This window comes from Hipposideros armiger, unplaced genomic scaffold (genome assembly GCF_001890085.2).
Source record: "Hipposideros armiger isolate ML-2016 unplaced genomic scaffold, ASM189008v1 scaffold_371, whole genome shotgun sequence".
Classification (NCBI taxonomy): Eukaryota; Metazoa; Chordata; class Mammalia; order Chiroptera; family Hipposideridae; genus Hipposideros; species Hipposideros armiger.
In genome coordinates this window covers 981721-1000552 of record NW_017731721.1, presented here as the reverse complement: position 1 = coordinate 1000552, position 18832 = coordinate 981721, and the positions used below count along the sequence as shown (strand labels likewise).

General features: G+C 40.7%; 1 protein-coding gene across 2 annotated transcripts in view; it reads right to left on the bottom strand.

Annotated features, from left to right (window-relative positions):
- Window positions 1-2512: 2512 nt before the first annotated feature.
- TMBIM6 (transmembrane BAX inhibitor motif containing 6) overlaps window positions 2513-18832 on the bottom strand; it is a 28221-nt gene continuing 11901 nt past the window's right edge. For both annotated transcript variants that reach the window (XM_019662324.1, XM_019662325.1), the window contains exons 2-10: window positions 12975-13062; window positions 12510-12618; window positions 9977-10097; window positions 7871-7919; window positions 7667-7764; window positions 7372-7451; window positions 6800-6900; window positions 5713-5788; window positions 2513-4554 (exon numbers count right to left, since the gene is read on the bottom strand). In XM_019662324.1, coding sequence (XP_019517869.1) covers window positions 4531-4554; window positions 5713-5788; window positions 6800-6900; window positions 7372-7451; window positions 7667-7764; window positions 7871-7919; window positions 9977-10097; window positions 12510-12618; window positions 12975-13030 — 714 coding nt within the window. In that variant the 5' untranslated portion in view covers window positions 13031-13062 and the 3' untranslated portion in view covers window positions 2513-4530. The remainder of the gene's footprint in view (window positions 4555-5712; window positions 5789-6799; window positions 6901-7371; window positions 7452-7666; window positions 7765-7870; window positions 7920-9976; window positions 10098-12509; window positions 12619-12974; window positions 13063-18832) is intronic.

Below are 18832 nucleotides of genomic sequence, written 5' to 3'. Positions count from 1 at the left end.
GACTCACGGCAGCCCAGCTCCAGGTCGAGCTGTTGTTCACCATCTTAGCTGTAGAGGGCGCAGCGTCACTGGCTCTAATGTGGGATCCGAACTGGGGCCCTGCTTCTCAGAGCTGGCGTCCCAAGCCAACTCTTAACCAACGCACCACTCGGCCGGCCCTCTTAAACTTTCTTAACTTGCCTGACGGTGCGCATTCCTTTACCAGCCAACCTATCAAAACTCACTTTTTGATTACCCTAAAGTGCAGTTAATACAGAAAAGGTAACTGCTTGTTTCTTTCCCTTTATTAACAAGTATTCAGAAGTGACTGGTTTCTAGCATCCTCCAAAAGGTGACCAGTACAATATCATTAAAATATCATGAATTTAAAAATATTTTATTTCAACTCATTGCACTTATAATTTTTATTGGTGCTGACAATCCCATCTCTGGCCAGTAGGAGCCTCTTTAGGTTAGCCCCTGAGTCCTTGTGAATTTTACTAGTCACCTTTGATAGCTTGTTTTCTGGATTAACATTATGTTCCAGATTCATCCTGTACATTTCCTTTTCAGACCTTTAAGCACCATTTCTCCAAGAAGCTCTGGTTCCTTTTAGTGGGTAATGAAGAGAGACCACAGTCTGGTCATTAGGCATGTAATTGCCTTTCAACTGGCTCCTTTCCCCCAGGCTATTCTCCAGTCATGCAGATGTGAAAATGCAAATCTGACCACTCCCTTGCTTAAAGCCCTTCAATGCTCTGCTACCTGCTGGACAAAGCCAACTCCTTAGCACCTAATAGAAGCATATCTTTTTTTTTTGAGCTTCACATAAGTTGTGGTTTTGGGGTTTTTTTTACACAATTTGAAGGCAAGACTCTCCACCAGCAAGATTACAACTTGCTTTATTGCAATACTTGCTTTATTGCAATGGTCAGAAACAAAACCCTCATCTCCGAGGCATGCCTGTACCAGGTCCTCAGCTTACCCCTACAAGTTTCTTAACTTTTTGCCACTCCCCATGCTGAGTCAGGCTCTTGTACCTCTTCTCCTACTAATCCTTTGACCTGGCCACATCCATTCCCACCACTGCCTTAACCTCATCACCTCTCATTTTGACTCAATCTTTGAGATTTGGCATTACCTCAAGTATCATCTTAAAAACTTTTCCCTGAAACACTGGGCCAGGCTGTCTCCCAGTTGCCTCATGGTCCACTGTGCTTACCTGTGTAAGCACATAACACCTGCATGTAGCTCTTCTGTACTGCTCTGCTGTGGATGAGGAAATGCCTTATCTGTCTTTATCCTCAGCAGAGATGCCTCTATCTGATCACCTGCTTAGGCAGGACAAATTGTCCTTTCCCCACCTTAGAGGTCCTTCCACTTTTCCATCGGTGACTTCCTCACTCTAGTTAAGGCCTGCAGGTCTGCTAGGCATGGAATAACCTCTTGTTTAATTTGTAATCGGTGGGCTCATTGTGGGACCGACTACAAGGGATCTCATGCTCCTACTCTAGTTACAAAGATTGGGGGTGGGGAGATTTTTGCCCAAACCATCTCACATTTCCCTCTCCAGTCCAGGGGGCACTAACCTGAGTGTTGCTTACATAGGGCAACAATAAAAAGAGCTGGGGCTCTGGAGGCAATGCGCCTGGGTTCTTTCCATAGATCTGCCGCTGCCTGTTGGCATAACCTTGCAAGCTATTGATCATATGTAGTTAAGTATACCACCTTCTTAGGCTGTTGGGAACATTAAAATCTGAGAAGCTCTTTGCACAGTGCTTGATACATGGTGAGAACTATGTTGTGCTTTGTCTCTCCCACAGCCCAAAATAGAAGGCAGCACAAGGATAAAATTGGGCTTTAAAGAGCCTTTGAAACACAGTTTTGAAGTCAGCAAGAGAGGAGAAAAGGTGCTTTACGTACACTTTCCAAGTTGGGAAAGAAGTGGCTATCCTGAGCTGGGATGGGGAATCCAGAGGTGCGCTGGGAGTAAGTAACCTGGATGGAACCAGTCAACTCAGTTATCAGTCAAATCCTAACAGGCAGCTCTGTGGCTACATTGAACATGACAACCAGAGGACAAACATGCCTTATCATAATGCAAACTTTGGTTTATAATCTCATATATGAACTATGAGCACAAGAGTTTATGTTTTTCATTGATCCCTAACACCTAGAATAGAGCTGGGCCACAATGGTGACCAAAGTACTCACAGAATGAGATTGTTTTTTTTTCATTATGTTTCCCCTAATTCCAAAACTTGGCTGCACACTGGAACCAACTGCACATACTGCTACCACAAACCACCTACAATAAAGGCTGGGGAGAGTGAGGACCGGGAAAGGGCCTGGGCTATGTAGTAGACAGAAAATTCCCAACCTTTGCGGCAAGCTGGGGCTACAGGATGGGTGCCTAAGTGGGGGTGGGTCCTGTTTCTTCCTTGTCACACCTAGAGCAGAAAATTGTCCCACTCCCAGCCCCAAAGCCCCTTGTTCAGTTGTGGCCTTGAATTGAATTCACACTAACTCCAGGAAAGGTTAAGGAATTTTCTTTATTTTTTACAAATTAAGACTGTAGATTTCATATATTTCTGAATCAAAAACACCTTTGTCTTCACAGTATGAGTTAGAGAATGCAGCCTCAGCTGAAAACCAAGGAACTAGAAAAGAAAGTGATAATTACAGTGATTACTGTATTAAAAACCTGTTAGACATTTTCTTTAAAAGTAGTCTTTTTATATCTTGTCATTCTTGGCACTGTTTCTAAAGAAAAACTCCTTTATCCCAAGCAAAAAAGCACAAGAGGTGGAGATTGGCTTCAACAGATGTAATAACTCAGATTCTCAGGCCTACCAGACAATCAACAAATTTATGGAGAGTTGCTATTGGGGGGGAGGGAGGGGCAATGGGAAGGAAGTCCCGTTAGGAAGTTCTCAAGCCAGAGGCTGGAGGCAGCAGCTACATCAGAGGGCAGCATCCTGTGGAAGTGAGCCATTCTGGGTGGCATGCCACTCCAGGAACGTACATCCTGGGAACAAATTGTTTCATGGGATGGCACAGTGATGTGGTGCGCTGCGAAGCAGTAGCCACTGAGTCACACTGTGTATTGGGTGTGAACAGGGAGAGCCAAAGATGGTGTCCTACTGGCAATGAGCTTTTGATGGCTCAGTTCCCCTTACACTGAAGCCCAGTGAGTAGCCAGAGCCGTAACTGCTCCCAAGGCTTGGCCATCTGTGCCACCTGGCTGTGGCAGCCCACAGAGGCGCTGGTCATCCCCATTACTATTGCCCTCCTCCACTTGCAACCACAAAGCTGAAGGAAATCAGGTGTCCTGCAGGTTTGGTCCTGCCAGGAAGGCTGCAGATTTATGGAAACAGGTGAACAGCCCCAAACTAAAGTGCTTATATAAAATGAACATTTATCTCTTGCCCCGAATCTCTGGCTTGACACTACCTATTATCAGGTGGGACATTCATTACCAGTTAAGATGTAACAAAAACATACCAAAAGACTGTTATGAATGCTGCCTCCCAAGTCATCACAGCCTCATCCTGTTGATCTGAACAAAGACCCATTCAGTAGAGATTTTGTTCCAAACAAGTCCTTATCCAGGTCTGTCCGACAGGATTAGTTACAATTACCATCAGAGGCTCAACCATTCTCCTTCCCTATCCTTCCTCTCCAGGAACCTTAAATCACATCCACCTGGTAGAGGTCATTCAATAACTAAGGTGATAATCAATTAAAAACAAAAAAACAAGCCAGGGGAAGTTTGGGAATTCTATGCTCTACCTTGCCATACATCATCAGCCTTTTCATAAACGCGACAAGAATTAGCCTTCCCTTTGGGCTGAAATCCTCCCACCCCAGGGATGGAAAGCAGGCAGATTCCCTGAGGGTCAGACAAAGGATAGAAAAGGGAACACACACAAATCCAAATTCCCTTTGTGATAGCAAGGCAGAAAGGTGTGTTTGCCAGACCAGCAGCGACTTGGGCAGCTCAGAGGAAGCAAAGTGTCCAGCAGAAGAGGCTCTTCATGTTCTCTGTTAGGGCCCACAGAAGCTCAGATTAAGGAGCCTGCATAACAATGGGACCAGCAAACTTCTTTCCAATGGAAAACACACTGCCCAGTCCCAAGGAAACTATGCCCTAGCCAGTGCTTAGAAAGGAAGGGCCGAGGCAGCTCTACCAAACAGTACACATCCACTTGGTACAGCTCATCGGAAAGCAGACTCCAGGAGGTGGCCCCCTCTGCGGGTCTCACTCCGCATCACGGTGGACTGGCTGCCTGAGCAGAGGAAGGGGCTCGGGATGGGGGTGACAGAAAAGGGAATGGGGAAGAACCCAAATGGGGACATGAAGCCAAACTCCAAACTATATTCTGCTAATCAGTTTTTTGATCAAAAAATTCAAAATACAGAAAACCACAAAGTACAAAAGCTTTTCTGATGCTTTTCATTATCATAGAACACGCCACCTGTAATGTGTGCAAAGAGGAAATGAGGGGTGGAAGGACAGGAAGCCAAATTGGGAAAGGCTGGATGGTCATTTCACTTCTTCTCTTTCTTCTTGTCCTGGAAATGGAGAAAAATTACCCAATTAATTTTTGGTATCTGACATTCAAACTAAAACTCGTGAGTGAGCCCATACCTGGCTGCCTTTGGTTAGGAGACTGGAAAAGATCAGGACAATAAACAGGAGAAATGCTCCCTCAGCGCAGCAGAAACTGAATCTTAACCATCCTCCAGTGGTTGTCCCCCAAGTTGATGACAGACGTGATGAGAATAAACTTTAAGCAACAGTTTCCACTCCCACCCCAAGAGTACCTAGGGGGGCTGCCTGACCATTCTTCAGGCTATTCACAACCATCACAGCTCAGATCCCAATCAGTGAAGGCTGCAGACTGGCAGTCTACCCTAAAAGAACTAAACGAGAAGTCAAGGCCAAGACCAAGACCATCAACTTCCCATTGAGCCTGAGAAGAAAGCATAAATCCTGGGTATAAACCAACATTCAGAAATAATCTAGTCCAGTGGAACTTCATTCACTCTTAGGTGGAAAACCACTGTATTAAGCAAATGAAAGCTGAGTTGCTTTGACTAGAGTTGGGCACATGGTTGGTGCTCAGTCTAATTGTGGCACAGACCAGAGAACCAGCAATCCCATCCAGTCACCAGCTTCTACCACCACGCACTGTCTCTTGTTCCATAAGGTCTGTAAGAAAAGCTTGTGGTTTCATCTGTTCCCCTGCTGCTGGAGTGGACTATGTTTGACACTCACTAACCATACAGAGAATGCTTCTCTGGAAAAAAATTAAGACCAACAAATGCATAAAATTGGTCCACTTTTGAGATATATTTACAAAAGCTGGTCGCCAATATTATACAAATCCTCTAAAATATCCTTTTTTTGAGTCATAATTATCTTCACAGCCTTTAAATTCTTCATATAGTAGACTGTTTCTTGCATACAGTAGACCATTTCTTGATGCCACTGAACTCTTTTCCCTTTGATATTAATCTTAGAGATTCGTGGTTTTTTTAAAAAAAGGATTGTTTTTACTTGTTCCTTTTTCTCCATCAGCTAAAGACTTTTGGTTTATTTCTTGTTCAGTGGCCTGCCTTACTGTAACCCTGGGCCTATAGTGTATAAGCAAGTTTCCAAATTTGAAGTGTACATAGATGCTGAGCTCAGGAGCCATTCTCTTATCTTTGGGTGGTGGGTTGACTAACCTTCTCATTCATAGCCAGAATCATCATGAGTTTTCTGAAGAGAGTAACGAAATCCAAGAAGAGGTCAACACAGTGCCTGAAAGAGAACCAGATTACAAGTTGCACTTCCTACTTTCCTTTATCCACAGGCCCACAGAGATGCAAAACCCCACCCCCACCCATAAGTCAGCTTCACCAACACTCCACCACCAGCTAAGGAAGTAAAACTCTGGTGTCTGAGGATCCTTTTAACTCAATGAAGCCATGTAGCATAGAGAAAATAAACACTGGGCTTTAGACTCTGCAGAGGCCCAACTCTGAACCCTGAACTACTACTAATTTTGAGAGGATTACTACATGAAAAAATACATATATTAAAAAAATTATATTGGGCCGGCCGAGTGGCGCGTTGGTTAAGAGCTGGCTTGGGAGGTCAGAGGGCCCCGGTTTGGATCCCACATATGAGGACCAGTGACACTACCCTCTACAGCTAAGATGCTGAACAACAGCTCAACCTGGAGCTGGGCTGCCGAGAGTTGCCGGCGACAGCGTAGGCTGCAACCCCTGCTGCAGTGGGTTGCCATGGGCTACTGTGTGTAGCCAGTAACCAGCGTGAGCGGCCAGCAGCCGCCGTGAGCGGCAATCCGGAAGCCGGTGACTGATCTGCCTCGCCTGGGAAGAGCGCAATGATGGTGCCAACTTGGGCCAGTGAAGCAACGTCCTCCACAACTAGACTGAAGAACAAAAAGGACAGCAACTTGTCTGTTCCCCTCCCCCTAAATCCCCAATAAAATCTTTAAAAAAAAAAGTATGGATATATAAATACACATAATTAGTTCAATCTTTAAAAAACTGATTTCTTCCAGGAATTCAGGAAAACAGTGTTATTTGGTGCATAGTTCCAAGAGCATGGGTATCCTACCACATACACCCCTGAAGCTTGGCCACATAAGTTCTGCCAGTGCCACCTGGTCCAATCTTATCTGTACCAATGTGGACAGAAAGGTGGGTCAGGCAAATGATAGCCCCCAGGATTCAGAAAAGAGCTGTGGAATGTAGTAGTATGCCACACCCTTCATTCTCGTTAAAGACCAGTTTTCACACTCACCAGATATAATCCTTATCTCCATTTTCAGCCTTTTCAATAATGAGTTGAGTATCAAAAAGGACAAAGCCACACATGACCACCAGCCCCACATACAGGTTTGCCTAACAAAAGAATGAGATGAGGTTACCATATGGTTGACACTGTAGAGAAAAAAGCCATGCTTCTGTCTGGCTCTTGGCCCCTTGAAAGTACATCAAATGCTAACCCATTGACATTAACATTCATGGGAACTGAAGCCCAGGTGAAGACCAGGTTAATTCCCTCGGCACAATTCTGCATTCATTTTTTTAGGTCACTAGAAGAGCTTTGATCATTTTAAAAAGGAGCTGCTGCTGGACTGGCCTTAGAAAAAAGATCTCTGAGCAAACTGTCTTCTCCTTAGCAAAGTCCAACCCATTTAGTCTGAACTTCTACCCACAGCATTCTATACTAGGCGAGTTAGTGGAAAGGCTTCAAGAGCACTGCTCAACAAAGGTGAGCATTCTGGAAGATTCTCAGTCTATCTTGCTTTAGGGTTAAGAAAAAGAAGTCTGAGGCAAAAGGCCACTGGAAAGTTATATGTAAAGTCTCACCTGGAAAAGCCAAATGGATCCAAAGAAAAGATTCCCCAGGGAAGACAAGAGCATCAGGCTCATGGCTGACATCAAGACACCTGTAAGAGATGGCAAAAAGTCGTCTTGAGAGAAGCCAAAGTAAAGCAATCCCATTAAAGCCATTCCTTCCGTTCCTCTTAAAATGCTTTTTATTTCAACCCGACAGCCACAAGAAGTTTGTTTTTTTTGGGGGAGAGGGGGCAGGTGGAAATAGTCCTAGTGAAAATCATGGCTAGAGTGGAGACTCTCTCCCTGTTTTCCAGTCCACACTCACCTCCCAGAAAGAGGTAGCTACGGCGCCTGGCATAGAGTGCGCTCAGGGTGAAGCAGGTGAAGATCATGGCTGTTCCCATGAAGGCAGTGGGAAGGATGCTATAAAGGAAAAGACCAGGATACTGAGGGCTACAGGAATATAGTCTATATTTAGAAGGTACATTCATAACGGCAGAAAGACATAAGACACAACTAAAATAGTTACCTGGGGTTGATGGCAATGCACAACTCCAGAGCAGGGCCCAGGCCAACTCCTAGAAAACAAAAAGCCCCAGTACACAATATTACCAAGAATTCTTAAAGAGAACCCTCGTCCAAAAGCTGATCATTAATAGCATAACCATGCCCACGCTCCTTAAACAAACAAAATATGTGAACTAGGCATATCAAACATTTTTCTAGCTAAATCCTTAAGGCTGCAAAACTCTGGAGAGGAGACATGCGAGCCTGTAATGTGGGCCAGATCAGGAATTAGATAAGAAAGAGGATTAAGAGCAAAGCAGAGCTGGCCAGCAACCTTGCAGTCACGCAGGACTAACTCCCTTTGTAGCTAAAAAGGCCAGACCAGTTAGTTCTGCAGGTGGACACTGGCCAACAGGAGGACACAGCGGCAACCTGTTCTGGTTCCAACATTTCCTCTACTTGGACTATTCTCCTTTCTCCTGATAATTCCACCCCTCAATGCCTTCAAAGACTGCTTTCCCTGATCTAAAAATCTTAATCTCTAAATCCCTGACTTTCTACAATTTCTTCAACACGGTATAGATTAGACTCACTCAGAACAAGCTGTACTAACTCAAATGCTGCTTTGCAAGTATTTTTATTATGTAGCTTTAGTCCTGTTTCCCTTAACGATAATTCTAGAAGTGCTGTGCTTTTAATTATTTTCTTGAGAATCAGCAAAGTGCCTTGTGTGATAGATCTCAATGTATGGCTTTAATTGTCTGTAAGGTTCAGAATAGATGCTTCTATGGTAGTTGCCAATGTGAGTCCAACTAAGTCAGATTCTTTTTTTTTTTTTTTTTTTTTTAAGCTGAGCCATCCTGCTACCTGTTGGCAGCTCAGCGGCTGCTCAGCTCGGGCTGGGAATTGAACTGCTGTTGCTCAGAGCTCAAACTTTTGAGCGAGCTCTTAACTAACTGATCTACTCGGCCGGCCATCAACTAAGTCAGATTCTTGGGCCTCGTTTACCCCATGTCACCATTAACAAGTTATGCTACCTAAGCTCTTGAATCTCATTCATTCAAGCACATAAATGCTTATTTTTGGATACAAAAGTAGAAGTCACAGTCACTAATCACAAAGAGCTTACCCTTTGGATAGAGATATACCTACATGAAATAAGAAAGCAATACAAGGCTCTTAAATTTTAGACATTGTAGTAGTATGTCCTGGTATCTCCTTATACAAGGTAATCAGTCCACCTTTGATGACTAATTATTTAGAGTACCTTTGCAAATGCTTGTCGGCTATTTGTATATCTATCTTTATTTTTAAGTGCCTGTTTATATTTTTGCCATTTTCTCCCATTGGGTTATTTGTCTTTTTATTTTTCAACTGTAAGAACTCTTTATTTATTCTGTATTCAACTTCTGAATCAGGTATTTACAGTTTAAGCATTTTTCCAAGTGTGGATCTTGCCTGATGATTTTCTTAATTTTTATTTTCAGAGTGAAAATTTTTAATTTTGACAAATTATAAATTATCAATATTTTCTTTTATGTCTCATACTTTATATTATCTAAATATTATTTCCTGTCCTAAGATCACATATTTCCCTTTGTTTAACTTTACAATACTTACTAAAATGTCCTCAGTAACCTGGACTTTTTTTCTTAAATTAACCTATTTCTACCTCTCATCAAAATCTTGCTAACCAGTGTTTATCAATGCTCTTTCCAGCAGCTTCTATATCCACTGCAATCATTTTGGTAAAATGAATTTTGATGGCCCTTACAGTTTTTCAGAAAAAGCAACTTTTACATTGTTTGAAAGCTGTAGTGGAAATATGAATGCCATTGATCCTATGTAAGAGTTTTAACAGTTAAAGGATATTTATGGAGAATATAACAACGTAATGTTATTCTTCCTCCAAATGCTGCCTGATAGAGTCTGGAAAACACATTACTGTTAATAAATTACTTTTTATCTTGAAGAAAAAAAAAAGCGGTACAAGGCAAACTATATTCAAATATAAGGCTGGAAAGTAAGTGTACAAGTTGGGGTGAAACAGAATATATAAAAATCTCTGGCCTTACTAAAACATATGGTCCCGTCCCTCCGCCTAAATTAGACCAATCCCTTAATATACCTGTAAGGAAAGCAAATCCAGCAAGAAGTCCCAGTCTTTTTTGCTCAGTTTCACGGCTATGAGGTGTCGCCATCAGCCAAATCATCAACCCCAGGGAGCCCAGGGCAGAAAGCAGGCCAGCCTGTCAGATTGATGTAATATATAATATTATCGATATTATATATTATAATAAATAATAAAATCGATATAATTAAATATTTGAAAGTAATGAGTTTATTTTGCAGACATTATTAGATTCAAATATTCATCTGAATTTCCTAATATTAACTCCTAACCAGGGGGCAGTAGAAAAGGCAGTGGGGGCTGAAGAGAGAAACCAGAAGCTGTGAAGGACAGGGTTAGGTCCACGGTAGATGCTGGAGGCTCTTCTGGCTTGGGTAGTCCATCAACCACAATTACCTAAGTCAAACTGAGTCTTGTCCAAAAAATAGGAATGATGAACCGAAGTGACAAGTGCTTGAAGTATATTCCAATCCACAGAACAAGTAGAAATGGCCCATTTTAGGTCACTTTAAAACACATACACAAATAAATACATATGCATTGACTGAATGTTTATATCCCCCCAAAATTCATGTTTAAATCCTAACCCCGAATATAATATTTAGAGGTAGGGTCTTGGAAGGTGATTAGGTCCTGAGGGTGGTGCCTTCATGAAGGGCATTAGTGCCCTTATAAAAGGCAACCCAGAGAGCTCCCTTGCCCCTTCCCTCACATGGGAACACAGCGAGAAAATGGCCGTTTCTGAACCAGGAGGTAGGCCCTCACTCACCACACAACAAATCTGCCGGCACTTTGATCTTGGACTTCCCAGCTTTGAAAACTATGAGAACTTTTTGTTGTTTAAGCCACTCAGTCTATGGTATTCTGTTATAGCAGCCCGAATAGACAGATGGAGGGTAAGTACCAAAATGATAACAGAATGTAGTTACTTCTGGGTGATGGGATTATGGAGTTTTGTATTTATTTCTTATCATTAGTCTTTGATCCGAATTCTCTACAATAAACTTGCCTTCATTTTATAAGAAAAACAGTTGTTCTTTTTTAAAGAGTGGGGAAAAGCTACAGGCACTAGAAAAAGAGAAAAATCATTAAGGATGAGTGTAGACGCTGAAGTTCCTTCCTTCCTTTAAAGGTATAGTCAATTCTTATTTTTCACAGTAATTATGTTCTATAAAGTCACTACGAACAATGAATTAGTGAATACTGAACACCTGCTCCTGGGGGAAATAAAAGGTTAGGTTGTGAACCCCTGGTCACGTCATCTTCATCAATTGATCAATATATAAACTTGTTTAATGTGTTTTCTGTTTAAAGACCCTTTGATGTATATTATTGACTCATTAACAATGAGCTCAGTCAGCACCACTGTAACTCATGCCTGAACAAAGCTTATCTAACACATGCATGTTCTCCATAAGGCACATCGCAGTCTCCTCTCACTCAGGAACACTAAGGGCACTTTAGCACTGTTCTTGGGGACCATTTTAAAGAGTGAAATCACCAACAAAAAAAGCACAAAAATGCAAAAAAGTCCCACTAAATAAACTGTGAAAAGGACTCTTGTTTATAGTTCGATAGCTTGAAATAAGGCAATGTGTTGCCTTGTTCAACCTCTGCTGGAACATGGTGTGATGGGCAACTAAATTTTTTGCTGCTCTGCATATGACTATAAATGTTTGCAAAAGTACTGATTTTAGGGTTACAAATAAATTTTAGTGAGTAGGTATAATTCACAAATATGAAATCCATGAAAAATGAGGATGACTTTATTTTACATTACTTAAAAGTGTGACTCCTGCCTAAAAGGTAGAATACGTTTTAGTCTAAAATCAAGGGATCAAAATCCCATCCTCTGAGTGTCTACAGTAATTTTTCAAACAACCCCTGGCAGGAGATGCCGGAGCACAGGGATAGTTCCCAGCAGTGCCAGTGCCAGTGCCAACACAATAAATAGGACACACTAAAAGGGATAAAAGCTTTGGCTAGTGAGAACTTCAGACTTACTAGTTATTCCTCAGCTGTCCCTTCTATTCCTGCTGATCAAACCCAAGTTCTCCCTCAACATAGGAAAATGAGTTATTGAAGGGTTTTGCTCAACCATGCAGATATAAGTGTATCAAAGACTAAAATAGGTCAAATCCTTAAAGGTCTCAACCCTGCCTCTCCTGATAATTCATCATACAATCAGTGTTTTATATCCAAGTACTCTAGTCATTCAGGCAAAAAAAAAAAAAAGGAGGAAAAGATAAAAAAAGAAAAAAAGGTTACTGTGCAAAAGAACCCCACCATGCACGTCATGCCTCTACTCAGTGGGTAGGGGTCTTGTACGTCAGCAACACACCATTCGGGGTCAGGGTTAAGACATTCCATATCAAGACATTTCGATCTAGAGAAGGCAGAGCTGTGAGAAAGCCGCTGGCTCTGGCTGAGTTCAGATCCGAAACTACTGCAAAGGATTAAGGCTTATGCTGAACTAGCTTGTTCCAATTGCAATTTGAACAATACAACTAGGGAAGAAAACTGCTCTTACCTGAATGAAATGAGTGACCACATGGACATAGGCCCCCGCAGCCGCCACAAACATACAAAGGGCAAAACTGGCATAGACCTTCTTCAGGTGCTGCTGTGTCGAGGGGGTTCTAGGAAAGAATATTAATATCAGCCATCACTCTGGGACCAATCCATTCTCATCTCTTCTCTCTCTTCTTCTTCCCGGAGAATACGTGAAAGTTATATTACAATTTAAAAAAATGTTTTGAAAATAGGTTAACAGAAAATCTTAAATGCTGGGAAGAGCCAAAAGCCCCAAATTATGAACAATTAGTACCAAAACTAGAATAACTAAAGGGCTTTCCAATGACTACACAGTAGCCTTTAGAATCTGGGTGCTTCTATCATATCCTTGGGGTTCTAATAAAGTTAATAAACTAGGGAAAAGAAACCAGATATGAAAGGAAAAGCAATAAGAAACTATAGTCAAGGTCAAAACACTTACATGTGGGAAAATTTTAAGAGTGCATCAAAGTCGATCTTCCGATCAAATATGTTCATGATGCCAGAGTCTGTGGGACACGGCCTCCACTCTGTAGAATAAAGGACAAAAAGAAAAAAGGTTATTTTAAAGATACAAGTACACACCAAGTAACAAACAGCTTTCTTATTAAAAAACAGCTACAAGTTTGGAAAAATTAAAGTTATTTAAAATCCCACTGCCGTTAACATAACCATTTTTACTTTTATATATTTCTTTGTAGAATACATTTGCAATCATAATCAATCATTTTAAAGGGGACAGAGGAAACGAGCCCATGTTCTTCTCCCCAAACTATTTCATTACTAGCATTTGATTTCTATTCTTTCAGAAGGTTATTTGCACCTTTAAAAAAGTTTGTTTCTTTGAGAAATTCCCAATTAGCAACCTAGTTAAAGGAACCCAGTCATTAGAACATAAAGCAATACTGTCATTGTTATAGAACTCCCTCAGCAAAGGCATAGAACCTCAAAAAATGAAAAAAGTTAAAACTATAAAGCTGGGTCTGGCACTAGGACTTGCATTTTAAATATATACATGTAAAGCTTTCTACTAATGCATTTTAGAACTGAACTAAAAGGGAATCACAATTTTAAAGAGAAAAGTTCCTACTTCCATGGAAAAGGAATTTGTGCAAAAAGAATTTTTAAACATAATTTTAGAACCTTTCCTACAGAAGAATTGGTATAGTACAAAGAATTCCTTCCTGTATACCCTTCACCCAGACTAAATGTTAATATTTCACCATATTTGCTTTATCCTCTCTCTATATATAGCAATATATAGACTTAAAAATATTTTTTCTAGTCGTGCAGACACAATGCCCCTTTACCTCTAAATACTTCCATGTGTATATCCTGAAAACAGTAAAAATCAGGAAATTATCATTGATACAATCTGATTTACAGAGCTTATTCAGATCTTGCCAACCGTCCCAAAATGTCAGAAAGGACATTTTTTAACTGAACTATATCCAGGTTACATTACATCAATATGATAAAGTCAGGTTCTTAAGTTTTGCTCCCTCCCCTATCTCACATGCAATCCTAAATAAACATGTTCAATCTATAGAACTAAAAATCTAATCAAGAGCTTTCATCTTTCCTAAATATAAACCTTCCAGATCCTTATATACCATACTGCCCATTCATTTCAAATCTACCAAAAAAGCGGGGAAGAAGGGGACCTAAAACACAAAAGTTGTTTGAAAGACAGGCCAACTACTCATGCCCAATCTAATCAGAAACTAGCCTAATACAGCAAAATTCATCTGGGTAATAAATGTTACAATCCCCAAACCGATTTCCTGAGGAATCCTGGGCCAGGGGAAAGATGCCATTCTCAGAGTTCAAAAGCATCACTACCACTGTTTCCTGAGGCTCTCTCTCACAAATGAAACAAAATGGCTGGCGTGCTTTCTCTGATTTCCTCTTTCCTTTCTCACAGTCCCTACTCACCTCAATTCTTTTGTTAATTCTGTTCTTAAGGATGGATACAGGGTGAGGCTGCAGAACCTACTAAAGCTGTTGCTCTCATCTCTAAGTCACGGGGATCTGGGTCCTCTTGATCTAGATGGTGCAATTATTGCAGGCTGTTGCACTGCCAACCACAGCCTTCCATAACCATGATGAATAGGTCCTCTAGAGAGCACACTTACAGGATGGCAGAATTCAGCACCTGGAAAGTGTCTTTGTTTAAGGCTTCCATTAACACCCCTAATGACATCCCTAGACAGAAGAACTTGCAACAGTACTGAAGCAACCTTCAGAGCCAAGCTTCTCAGTAGTATTTACAACAATGCTTACAGTACCTTTTGCTTCCAAAACAAGGAGAGGGGTTAAATCCTCAAATACTTAGGGGATTGTTAGTCAGAAAGGGGCAACGCTCTAACCAGACCCCACTAGTGGAAACTTAGGAGGGAAGATGGCAGAAACTCCTCTTTCCCAGTTCACTCTTTGACATCTCCCGGGGGGGTACTGACAGCCTCTTTCTGGGGCTCTCTTAAGAAACTGCTGATGGGAAAACCCAAACCATCAAAAGTTGTCAGGGTAAGGAGGGAAGTGCTGAATAGGAATTTCTCCATGACTTAGTAGTGGCATGTGGTTTAAAGTCTAAAAAACATAAACCAGTTTTCCAACATTACTACCTATTCTAACATTTAAGTGAAATACGTAACTACCAAATTTTCTAGATGCAAAGATACACAGCAATTTTAATAATAGCTTTATGGGGGGAAAGAAATGCGATAAAGTATACATTTAATATGACATGATATATAATTACATAATTTCAGGAATGTTAAAATGTGAGGGGAAAGAAAGTCTTAGAATCAAAAAAATATGATAATTTGCTCTAGGTCTGTTCCAAATAGACAAGAACTAAGGCACAGATAAGTAATGAATTAAAACTGTTTTAGAAGTTTGGCCTTAGGTTTCTATCTTAGCCTCAACTAGCTGTGCTCAGAAGCTGCAAAGAAAAGATACCTACATTTCAATGGTCAATAACCACTCAGCTGAACAACATTAAATTGCATTCATAACTCAAAAATAGCAGCTCCCATTCCAAAAGTATCGTCAGTACTGGGAAGAGTCAGCTCTTAACAGAGCTTGCAGTATTCAAAACCATTAGCCAACCAACTCAGCTAACATTCCAGAGAGGCCAGGCCCCAACAGTTAAATGAAAATCTTTTTTTTTTTAAGTACATTAAAATGGTAAATTTTATATTTTACCACAACAAAGAAAAAAAGTACATTACAGGTTGCTCAGAAATTCTTCAATATAGTAGTCCCAACACACTATTACAAAATAGATACCAGCCTTCATCTGTCTTACCCTGAACCCCAAACTCATACAAGAAATCTAGAAAGTGGATCGATCCTCTCTCCCACTCCCCAGTTCTATACTCAACTCTAAGACAGGGAAGGGGGATCATTTACATGGAATGTAATATGGACAGTGTCTCCTGAACTCATGGGAAATTTGCCTGTATTGCATTTGTAAATAACAAGTAAATGTTCAGGTGTTAATCATAACCAAATCCCTTTAATTTGGTCCAGAGCCTCATTTTATGTCTTCATCCTTCAGAGAGCAGGAATCCCCAAACTTGTCAGAATCTGTCAAATGTTGTCAAGCATATATATACTGCTAATGCTTTGTTGGAAGTGTCACCATTCTGTGGGTTCTGTGGGTCAGCCTTCTCTGCCAGAGCCACCGCCCCCCCCCCTCAAAAAAAAAACACCACAAAAGGTTTAGTGTATAGCTTTACCAAGAAAGAAAAACTCAAGTAAAAACATTGTTTTGCTTGGGGAGAGAAGAGAAGCAGGGACAGGCAGGAGATAGCTATTCCTATCAATGAGCATCTATGTGTTATGTCTCGTTAAATCATTTGTTTTGTTCTAGGTATCTTCCTTACCCTTGTCCTAAAATGAAAGGTTATTATTAGGAGCCAAGCCTTAAATAAAAAAAATAAATAAAAAATTCTTTGCAATCTTACTCCAATACCTATTGAGTGCAGTGCATGTGAAACACGACCAAATGCCCACAAGCTATGAGAAACAAATAATCATGCATTTAAATCCTTGTCTTTGAAAAATAAAAGCCTGCTGATAACCAGAGTCTGGACAGGGGCTGCCCGAAGTGTACATAATTTAACATTAAACCAGCAAGACAAAGAAACATTGTTCACATATTTAATTAAACATCATTTAGTTTGTGAATTATGGCTCTTCATTCCTGTTGTAATTTAACCATCTTGAACTCGGTTCCCACATATCCAGAAGGGACCAAATTAATACTTAAAAGAAAAGAAAAATCCCATGTGGTTAAATTTAAATTAAAAAAAAAGGAGGGGGGATTGTTCGTAATTTTTCAGTTCTTCTTACTGAATAGTTTTCGCGCTCTGTATGTAAGTGTCCCTAGCATAGTGGTTAAGAGCATGGCCTACTGCACTTGAATCCTGGCCATTATTTCCTTAGCTGTTATGACATGACGCAAGTTTCTAGCACTTAACCTCACTGTACTTCAGTTTCCTCATTTGTAAAAGAGTAATATATAGTATTGCCTACTTCACAGTGTTGAAGATTAAGGGAGATAATACAAACAAACTGCTTAGAATAGGGTTTCTCATATAAGGCTGGCTTGGCTCAATATGTTGTTAACCATGGTTGTTACTAGTGTAAATACACATCACTCGCAAGTCCTCAGTGTATGCTTCTCCCTTTAACAAGTCTAGTTGTAGAAGACATTTATGGCAGGCCTAATTTACATATACCCTGTGAATTAATTAAAAAAAAATCATTCAACCATTAACGAAGCCAGCTTCATACTAAAGGCTTAATATTTAACCAAAAAGAAAGTAAAATTAAATGGGGGAGTGGAGTCTTAAGAAAATTATAAATTGGAATTTAAAGGAACTTGATAAATCTTATTACTGGTAAAATGACTTTTCCTTAAAATGACATGCCTCTCTTCTGGCATTATATACTGTATCTCCTGTCCCACAGGGCCACAGGCATTTTGAGACAGCCTACTAACCATTAAGTAATAATCTGATGTGATAGAGATTTTGATGAAGTAAATGGTCATTAGCTTGACGCTTTCCTTGCCACCCTAGAGGTAGCTCTATTCAGGTTAAGTGATTCCATTTCAACTAGGGCTGGGCTTTGATTGTCCTAGATCTGGACCCTACATGTCTCAGCCCTCCCTTAAATTGAGCCAGCCTCAGGACCAAACCAGTACCTGGAGATGGAATGCCTACTGCCGTATATAAATTATTTTTTGTACCCAACTTTGACACTACTGAATCGTCCTCTCTATAACCACAACAGTTTGACAGATATTGAATCATAAGACCCCAATGTCCTAAATAATCATCTTGCAGTATAAAACCAGCAATCCCTCCCCAATAACACCGTATTTAGCCCAAATGAGAGCAGGCACAGATCAGGTCATACAGCACACCCACTCAATCCTCATCCTTGAAGCTCTTTTTTCAAGTGTCAAGTGGCCCTAAAAGACAACCTCTACGGTCTCTCCTTGGCTTGAATACTGTCTTTGGAAAACAAAAATGTGTATAAAAAAACTACTCCATGAAATTTGGTTAGAAACTCGGGGGGGAACAAAATACCGGCTTCTACAGCCAAGTCAAAATAGTATAGCAAAGGAAAATTTAGAGGATTAAGCAGCAAGAGAATAGTCGGTGTTTTCCCAGAGGAGATTAATACTCTTGGGTAGTTTATGAAATAAGGTGAAACTCTTCAGGCCAACAATAGTAACTTCTACAGTAATATCACTAACTACATTTATATAAAAATTTTACAACTTTCTAAGTGCTTTTATATACATTGTCCCCTTTTATCTTCACACCAATCCATGAAGAAAGGGCACGAATGATTAGTCCCACTTTACAGATTAAAAAGAAAGTTCAAAAAAGCAGCATTACGGGGTGACCGGTTAGCTCAAGTGGTCAGAGTGCAGGCTCATAACACCAAGGTTGCCAGTTTGATCCCCACATGAGCCACTGAGCTGTGCCCTCCACAACTAGAGTGACACAACTACTCGACTTGGGGCTGATAGGTCCGTTCCTGGAAAAACACACTGTTCCCCAATAAAATTATTTTTAAAAAATCATTAAAAAAAAGGCAGCATAATAGTGGTATAAATACTGGATCTGAAGTCACAAGTCCTGCCATTTTCTATCACCAAATTTCGGGAAAATCATTACCTATGGTTATCTAGGCTTCCTTATCTGTAAGGTAAAGATAATTTAATAAGGGCCGGCCGAGTGGCTCAGTTGGTTAAGAGCTCGCTCAAGAGTGTGAGCT